The sequence below is a fragment of the Papaver somniferum genome, chromosome 11 (genome assembly GCF_003573695.1).
Source record: "Papaver somniferum cultivar HN1 chromosome 11, ASM357369v1, whole genome shotgun sequence".
Classification (NCBI taxonomy): Eukaryota; Viridiplantae; Streptophyta; class Magnoliopsida; order Ranunculales; family Papaveraceae; genus Papaver; species Papaver somniferum.
This window is the reverse complement of record NC_039368.1, coordinates 41850313-41860207: the sequence shown is the minus strand read 5'-3', so window position 1 is coordinate 41860207 and position 9895 is coordinate 41850313. Positions and strand designations below refer to the sequence as shown.

Genomic DNA, 9895 nt, shown 5'->3' with positions numbered 1-9895 from the left:
AGACTTTTGTATCATTAGTGTGTTGGCTTGCACTTCCCTTCTGGCATGTTCATTTTGAGCTTGAATTAATACATCAAGAGCTTCAGTATCAGCAGGATTATTATCTGACATTTGTATAGCAGCTCTGACTTCTTCTTCTGTTTCAGAAATTTTAACTTGTACATTACCAAACACTGTCCAGTTCCATTCATGAAGGACCTTTTTTAATTCTATCAACTTATGCATAAAGATGAAGGCAGGATTCCCTACAATATTTTTTGACCAACAATCATCAATAACTTGTTGAAAATTTGGGTGATTTAACCACATCTTCTGAAATTTTCTTGGAGTATTCTTTGGTTTAGGTATATAAGCACAACCACCTAACAATGGAGAGTGACCTGACACTATTCTCAATCCCACCTTATAACCCCATTCGCCATATAGCTGCAACCATTCTTGATTAAAAACCACTATATCTAGGTTACATAATATTCTTTTACTTCCATATTGACAATTGGACCATGAGTGAGTAAGTCCAGTTTTAGGTGCTTGAATCAATTCACAACTATCTAGACATTCACTGAATTCTAACATAGAAGTTCTATTTGGCGATCTTCCTCCAACTTTTTCATCTTGAGTTAAAACTGCGTTGAAGTCTCCAAGAACTATCCATGGTTTCTTGAGATCTCAAATTAATTTCATTTATGACCATAAAAATCTTCTTTGTATGCTCTTAACATGAGCATGAACTCCAAAAACTAACACATCTCCAATACTCATTGTTATCATTTGGCTAGACATTGAGACTACATCAGGCTTAGCCATATTTTTATTCCAAAAAAGACAAATATTCCATTTATTTTCTGAAACAGAGTTATGTATAACCATACTCTGCATTCCAGGCAAACTCAATTTATGACAAAAAGCAGCACTACATTTAACTTTAGGTTCTGCAACCCATACTAAAGAAGGACAAAAATGATTTACTAAGGGCCATAATTTCTCTTGGGCCCTTTTCCTTCTATGGCCCCTGAGATTCCAAAAGAGTATCTTCATTTATTTGGAGGAGGGTTTTTAGAACCCCCTTTCCATGGTTGTTTCCTAAAATTATACTTAACATTATTTGGTACTTGCTTATTTACCTTTACTGCTCCACCAGGACTTGAAGAAGATGAAGTAGAAGCAGAGACCATTTCCTTCTCTACCACACTTTGCCCATGATGTAATTTGCACCGGTTCATCTGAAATATTCCCTGTTACTCCATTTACAAACTTAACCACACTATTTTGCTCAGTAATTTGTATTATTTTTGGTACTTCCATTATAACAGCTTCAATCTCTTCTTCATGAAATTCATTTTCTAGAGCAGTCAATTTACTATTGAGAACAACACTTCCAACATTAGGACTCCCCATCTGTGCATTCTCATGAATAGAATCAACAATTGAGTTTGTTTCTTTTGTACCTGAAGTTTCACATATATCAAATGGTACTGGATTGATTTTTTCTCTTCTTTGGCTACCAATAGGTTTTTGAACATTACCAGTTTTTTGAGCATTACCAGTTTTCCCCCATTCTCTACAACATTGATTGTTGTTTGAGAAGACGATGGAGCCTCTCTCCTTTGAACATTCCCCTGATTAGCCTTCTCTTTATTTTTTTCCACTCTACATTCAGAAACAAAATGACCAACTATCTTGCAGGTTGTGCAAAATTTTGGACAATTAGGAATTTGCACATCTTGAAAGAAGCCTCCCAGCTTAGTTCCAATCCACACTTTACTAGGTACTGATTTAGCAAAATCAATTTCAACCAAAACATTAGAATAAAATCCAACTTCACCGTTAACTGTAGCAGCATCCAGCTTAATGGGAGTTCCAAATTCACTACAGATTGTGAATAATACCCTTTCTCTCCAAAATTCAAGACCTAATCCTGGAAAACGTATCCAAACTTGAGCCTTAGAGCTTCTTTGATTTTCAACTCTAAAATTTGAGACCCAATTCCTTACTTGTAATACTTGATTATTCACTCTCCATTCACCAGCTTTAATAGTTTGTTTATCGAATTCATTATCAAGCTTAATCGTAAAGAAACCCCTGCCTAGTGGAATCAATTTACAATCACCAGTCAATTTCCATTGATTACGCAAGCTAGCTGAAGCATCTCCAAATTTAGTTTTCTGCAAATCTAACCTTCCAATAAGCAAAAACTTCCACGGATTAATGCTTTCTTCAAAAATATCATCAGGTAACAGAATCGTTGGAACTTTCTTATATGAATTTTCAGAACTAAAACCTAAATTTTCTGTATGGGTTTCATTACAACAAGTGGTTTCAGGATGAGAATCCATCAAATCCACCTGAATTAATGACTACAGATCATTTAAACACAACAAGATGTAAGAAATTTCTAATGAACAACACCTGAATTGAAGACGATGATACACGAGAATCGAAAATCTGAGAAAAAAAGTCGTCTAAGTCAGTCACAATACAAAAACAGAATTATAAAACATTCTAATCAATCAGTATATATAGCCCACCAAAATGGGTATTCAAATCTTAAGAGATTGCCGAATTAACCTCAATTTAATTTAATGCACTTCAAGTTTTAAGTCCGTATCTTCATCCAGATTGAAGAAGTGCCAACTTGAATCATGAAATGGCCTAAAATATTCGTCTGAAATTATCTCAATCTTAACCTCGACTGAAAATCTCTGAGTCGTCAAAACATGATTCACGGAGTTATCAAATGACATTAGATTCTTAAACTCCAAAATAGATTCTGCGTACTTCTCGAAGCTGTTGCCAAATAATACCATATGATTCAAGAACTCTGCTTTCCAGTTTGCTTGTAAAAGATTATCATACAAGACGGCCTCACAATGTGGCATGAAAAACATCGTTGGCTTCAAAACCTGTCTCCGCCCTTGTTCGTTTACCGACAGAACGGAACAACCTAAAGCCTCCAAAACATTAGATTCTGTTTTTGAAAGCACGGGATCAAAAACCTCAATATCTCCTATCCAATCAAATCTTCTCTTAATCAATATTGCAAGCGCAAGTTGTAATCGAGGGGTTTCATAAGAATCAATGCTGCCAATACCATATATAACCATCTGCATCTTCGATTCGGAGGCTAAAACGCTAGTGAAGTAACTCAGGATTTGAGGAGTTAGGATCTGATTCAGGATGGTACTGTAAAATTTGGAATTTTCAAGAGTATTCATGCATATCTGAATCTTCTGCATCAGTTTGGATTCTTTTTCGGGGTCGGTTTCTATATCAGTAGGAGCCCATGGTGCTTGTCCGATGGTTTCAGTTTTGGGATTGTTTCTTTTTCTTCTTTGTTTCCCTCGACGAGGTACAACAACCTTCCAATCTTCTCCAGATTTTACAGGCATTTGAACTATGGGAAAGGTAGCTGGAAGTGTCTGTGGACTCTCTTCTGCCATGCTTGAGTCTTCAACTGATTGTAGAACCAAATCTTTTAATCTGAAATCTTTAAAGGAAGAAGATGATTAACTTTGTGAGGATTTAAATGATTAGTATAAAAGAAAAAAAACATCATTTGAAAGACTCAAAATGATTTATCAAAATAAAAAAAAAAAAAAAAAAAAAAAACAACATCCATAGTGGAGTGAATAAATTACATGATAAGGGGTTGGATAATTAATGCCCGATGCTCGTATTGAGCATGCTGGTTAAGTACCAAAGTATATATCACGAAGTTGGGCACTCTTTCATGCTCATACCTGCATGGTCATGCTGACATTCCCTTAGTTTCAATTGAGCATCAGGTAGCATTCAGTTTAGATTTTATACCTATAGACGGGAAAACATATGCTAGTACTGAAACCTTGAATTCATCTCAAACTGTGACAGCCGAATAAGGGGTGAAATCTTTGCATAAGATTGCAAACATTCTATTTTACATGTCATCTTCATGAGGTTGTTGAAGTGCTAACAGTGAATACACATCAATCAGACCTAACAAATCTTGTGCCTAGAATCATAGTTAAGAATTCTCTATGTAGATATACATTGTTTTTTACCTGGGAGGTTCAACTCAGTCGTGAATCTAGAGTTATACTCCAAAAATCTCAAAGTATGAAACTGATATGTCCTGTATGAGTTTTCTCACAAGTGCAATCACTCTAATGCTATTTTTGAAGTTTGACTCATCATTTATAATATGAGGGATATCGAGCAAAAATAATATACAATGTGAAAGATAGGGTCATGCAATAGGTCCTAGGTGGCGTTTGCCTTGTCAGGCATCTTTCAACCTGACTCATGTGAAGTTTGAAGCTTGGCGTATATTATTCTGTAGGTTATTTTAAAGTTGACCACTGAAAGAAGCAAAACTATATATATAATATCAATTGAGAAAACATACTACATTAGTTAAGCAAAACAAAATTCAGAAGTAGCAAAAGTCTGGTGGTGAACCATAGAGAAAACAAACTACATTATTAGCCTGTAACCTCAATCCTCAAAGCCATTTCAATTGCATCCTAACACGGTTTTAAAGTCATGATTGCTTCAAGCTTTCCAAAGGTGCACAAAATTTCATAAAACAGTTACTACGTTACTAGGCATGCTGCATCATGATCAATCAAGAACAGTACAATGAGAAATTTAGCTCAAAAAATTTGACAAACAGTTCTTATGCATCTCTTATTTTATATCCGAAACAACATAGTTTCTCCCTAATACTAATAAAACACAGACTCTGCAATAACCTAAATACTAACTGCTCGAGTCTTGCATCATGCAATGAGGATAATATACAGGGATTTAAAAGCATCAGGTTATCGGAGATACATAATAAGTGGATTTTTAATAAAACACTAGCAAAGACGCACGCGTGATGCGGGTGCAGTTTCGTTTTCAAGACATGCAAAACGCGTAGAGGCAGAGCACTTCTATGAAGGTTAAAGATAGCAGACGTCGAGACTTAAATTGATTTGGTATTAGTGAATTTATATATTATTTGCTTACATATTCAAATCTAAGTCCAGTACATTAAACCAAAACCTAAAGGCAGATCTCTTAACCAATCTTCATAAGACTATTGTAGCCAACAAACAATCCTCCTGAAAATTCCCGTATCAGATTTTTCTTGAAATTCCACATATGCGATGCATATGGGAAAAGAAAAGGCTTCAACTAAACTGGATTAGGAGAAGGATGTAAATACTTTACAGTATACTGTTACGAACAGTTTGATTCCTACCAAGACTGTGCAGACGGTAGATATACACGAACCTAGATCCTATAAAAAGTTTTGTATAATAAACTAATCTAATTAAACAATGTACTTATAACCTAACTAAACCCACCAGTACTTGTTTGCGCTTCGTGTTCATCAATGCTTTTGGTTCCAAGCCTAGTTCTACTTACGCAATAAGCAATACGATTCTTTAAGTTTGGGACAGTGAACTACTCTTTGCCTTGTCCGAAATACAGCATTCTTGTGAATGAAGTTCTCTTGGTTATGTGTCAATCTCATGTCGGCACTTCTCGCTTCTTGCTTCGTTCTGGGTTGATTTCATGTTGGCATTTCTTGACTCTTTCAAGCTGTAACCATTTGAGATTGGGAAGTAGTTGATCATCTGTGTATATAAGCAATGGCAGAAGCATAATTCGCCACGGCTTTACCGATAAGAGAAAACTTATAGAGAGAAAACACAAATTAACTAATAAAACCTATGAATTATCATTTCCGTACAGGACAAACCCATATAGAGAGAAAATTGTACATACAGTCAAAATGCCATCCAATTTTATAGGTAGAGAATCCTAAATGCAGCTTCGCCAATTCAACCTAAAACACAAAATCCATGTCTCCATTTTCTGTTTTTCCCTTGATACATCTGATATGCAACCTAGAATGCAACTGGAGATGACCAAGTTTCTACTCATCTCGATGCATAAAAAATTGACCTTACATGGAATGACTTGTTAACAATTAACAGGGATATCATTTTAGAAAATGAGGAAGTAGCAAACACAAAGATGAGGTGGATTAAGTACTAACATCCTACCCTTCCCAATTAGATGCACATTGCACAGGCATTCAATTCCACTGTCCCATTTTCAAACACAAAGCAAACCATGTAGGCTCATTGACTATAAAAATTCACTACCTCTTCTTTAAGTCATTTCTTCAAACAGACACTGGCAAAGAAAATCATTTCCATATTAACAAACCCATAGAGAGAAAATTGGTCTTTGATATGTTTAACACTTTCTGATACAAACTTCTAAGTCCTCAATCGTCAGTCATGTTTCAATGTTAACAAAGATACCCAATTCTTTTTCAACCTATTGAAACCAAATAAGAAGGTGGTTGACATTTTTACAAACAGTTGAAGCTCACAAACTGTTTATGAAGAAGTAACACAATCATATTAAAGTCATACAATAACGAAAGCTTCAAACTTAATTTGATCAGGGAATCAAATTTGAACTGATATATGTTAAAGGAAGAGAAATTTAACAACACAATAACCTGTATACATTCAATGCTTAAACGCCGCTGTTGACATTATAATAACAAAGAATATTACTCCCCCTAAAGGTAAGATAGGTAGATTTTATCAATCGCACGTCTTTTTTATTCCTTTATAATGATATGTTACTACCCTTAGTCTATGCTTTCACTCTTTCGTTAGATAAACGTTTAAGCACAATTATCCTTTCCCTTAGTGATACCAATCAAAATATAAAATCGATGCCAGTATCACTTGTTTACTCCATATATTTCTCCCCCTTTTTGTCACAAAATGACAAAGAAACGAAAAAATAAAGGACAAACCTAGAAGAATCTTACAAATCTCAAAATAGACTTGCAACCTACAGAGTTAAGCATGAGGGTTCCACACACCATTTTTGATAACCAATATCAAAACCGAAACTACAAAGTAATTTGTTTTGATATGTTATCAAGGAAACAATTTCCCGGAGCAATTTTCCCTAATAGTTTAGCAAATCAAAAATCAACTAAGCACTTTAGTTCCTTTGCTAAACCGATTGTACAAATACAATCGCTTGTTCGATAAGACCAAAATAAAGATAACTTTATTTTTCTCACCAGGATCTAATTATCCATATAACTTAGACCTTTAACTTTTAAACAACACAAGCACTAGGTTAGTTAACTAGCATTTCTTGTTAAGGCATTCGATTAGACTTGAATAACCGAAACCTCCACTTTGATAAGTTTAACTAAGATCAGAATTAACTTAGTTTCTCTTATCCAGAATCAAATTGGACTAAACAATTCATCCCGTAAACCTTTTCTTTCGTTAAGCCATAAACAATTCATACAAACCAAAATAAATCAACTTGCACAATTATTCACCTCAACCGGAATCAATTGAAATAAATCATGCTGCATCATGATCAATCAAGAACAGTACAATGAGAAATTTAGCTCAAACAATTTGACAAACAGTTCTTATGCATCTCTTATTTTATATCCGAAACAACATAGTTTCTCCCTAATACTAATAAAACACAGACTCTGCAATAACCTAAATACTAACTGCTCGAGTCTTGCATCATGCAATGAGGATAATATACAGGGATTTAAAAGCATCAGGTTATCGGAGATACATAATAAGTGGATTTTTAATAAAACACTAGCAAAGACGCACGCGTGATGCAGGTGCAGTTTCGTTTTCAAGACTTGCAAAACGCGTAGAGGCAGAGCACTTCTATGAAGGTTAAAGATAGCAGACGTCGAGACTTAAATTGATTTGGTATTAGTGAACTTATATATTATTTGCTTACATATGCAAATCTAAGTCCAGTACATTAAACCAAAACCTAAAGGCAGATCTCTTAACCAATCTTCATAAGACTATCGTAGCCAACAAACAATCCTCCTGAAAATTCCCGTATCAGATTTTTCTTGAAATTCCACATATGCGATGCATATGGGAAAAGAAAAGGCTTCAACTAAACTGGATTAGGAGAAGGATGTAAATACTTTACAGTATACTGTTACGAACAGTTTGATTCCTACCAAGACTGTGCAGACGGTAGATATACACGAACCTAGATCCTATAATAAGTTTTGTATGATAAACTAATCTAATTAAACAATGTACTTATAACCTAACTAAACCCACCAGTACTTGTTTGCGCTTCGTGTTCATCAATGCTTTTGGTTCCAAGCCTAGTTCTACTTACGCAATAAGCAATATGATTCTTTAAGTTTGGGACAATGAACTACTCTTTGCCTTGTCCGAAATATTAGCATTCTTGTGAATGAAGTTCTCTTGGTTATGTGTCAATCTCATGTCGGCACTTCTCGCTTCTTGCTTCGTTCTGGGTTGATTTCATGTTGGCATTTCTTGACTCTTTCAAGCTGTAACCATTTGAGATTGGGAAGTAGTTGATCATCTGTGTATATAAGCAATGGCGGAAGCATAATTCGCCACGGCTTTACCGATAAGAGAAAACTTATAGAGAGAAAACACAAATTAACTAATAAAACCTACGAATTATCATTTCCGTACAGGACAAACCCATATAGAGAGAAAATTGTACATACAGTCAAAATGCCATCCAATTTTATAGGTAGAGAATCCTAAATGCAGCTTCGCCAATTCAACCTAAAACACAAAATCCATGTCTCCATTTTCTGTTTTTCCCTTGATACATCTGATATGCAACCTAGAATGCAACTGGAGATGACCAAGTTTCTACTCATCTCGATGCATAAAAAATTGACCTTACATGGAATGACTTGTTAACAATTAACAGGGATATCATTTTAGAAAATGAGGAAGTAGCAAACACAAAGATGAGGTGGATTAAGTACTAACATCCTACCCTTCCCAATTAGATGCACATTGCACAGGAATTCAATTCCACTGTCCCATTTTCAAACACAAAGCAAACCATGTAGGCTCATTGACTATAAAAATTCACTACCTCTTCTTTAAGTCATTTCTTCAAACAGACACTGGCAAAGAAAATCATTTCCATATTAACAAACCCATAGAGAGAAAATTGGTCTTTGATATGTTTAACACTTTCTGATACAAACTTCTAAGTCCTCAATCGTCAGTCATGTTTCAATGTTAACAAAGATACCCAATTCTTTTTCAACCTATTGAAACCAAATAAGAAGGTGGTTGACATTTTTACAAACAGTTGAAGCTCACAAACTGTTTATGAAGAAGTAACACAATCATATTAAAGTCATACAATAACGAAAGCTTCAAACTTAATTTGATCAGGGAATCAAATTTGAACTGATATATGTTAAAGGAAGAGAAATTTACTAACCAATTTAGCAGAAGACTATGAGCATCGTGAAGCCCTTTGAAGTGGAGATAAAGCTTGGTAAATCCTAACTGAAACAGGAAACCCTAACCCCAAATTGAGATTTCCAACTTTTCTGTAATGGAAAGAGTAAGGGACGGATATTCTGCCGATGAATTGTTCGAGTGCCCCCCTAATGATGTCGAATTAGAAGTGGAGCGTAAAAGATACAGGAAGAAGTTTCTACGAAGGAGAATTCAAAATGTGAATTAAAGGTGACAAAATGGTGGTCCGTGGGTTTCGAACCGTGCACCAATTGAGTCGTCGTCTTACAGATTAACCCTCATCATCCTTTTATTATTACAATCCAACCTTTCTTTGTTTACATTTTAAGATTTTATATTTAGAGGTCATATTGATAATAAAAAAAAAGCTTCATCAAAAATGAGTTTTTTCTTTAGAATCCTACTAGTAAGACCACATGTGCAGTGCACATGTTTGAATTGGATTTTTTTAACAACACCAAACTTGATAATAGTGATGAAAAAAAAATTAAAAAAATTAAATATTCTTGTTTGTACTCATTACATAGATAATTTAAAGAGCTTTCCAAAACTATCAATTTTAC

The 9895-nt window shown here is 34.7% G+C and overlaps 1 protein-coding gene across 5 annotated transcripts; it reads right to left on the bottom strand.

Annotated features, from left to right (window-relative positions):
- Positions 1-2386: 2386 nt before the first annotated feature.
- LOC113320682 (protein SENSITIVITY TO RED LIGHT REDUCED 1-like) lies at positions 2387-9546 on the bottom strand. Of its 5 annotated transcripts, none has more exons than XM_026568572.1 (3): positions 9292-9546; positions 3639-3740; positions 2387-3487 (listed from the first exon to the last, which is right to left on the bottom strand). In XM_026568572.1, exon 3 carries the CDS (start codon positions 3438-3440, stop codon positions 2580-2582), a length of 861 nt encoding a protein of 286 aa, XP_026424357.1. In that variant the 5' UTR covers positions 3441-3487; positions 3639-3740; positions 9292-9546; the 3' UTR covers positions 2387-2579. The 5 variants fall into 5 exon arrangements, 4 of the variants coding, with proteins under 4 accessions (XP_026424357.1, XP_026424358.1, XP_026424356.1 ...); XM_026568573.1 differs by having other exon boundaries at positions 2387-3480; XM_026568571.1 differs by lacking the exon at positions 3639-3740.
- Positions 9547-9895: the final 349 nt, after the last annotated feature.

Coding starts and splice junctions, on each gene's coding strand:
- LOC113320682 (XM_026568572.1), bottom strand. CDS start 3,440: ATGGCAGAAGAGAGTCCACAGACACTTCCAGCTACCTTTCCCATAGTT.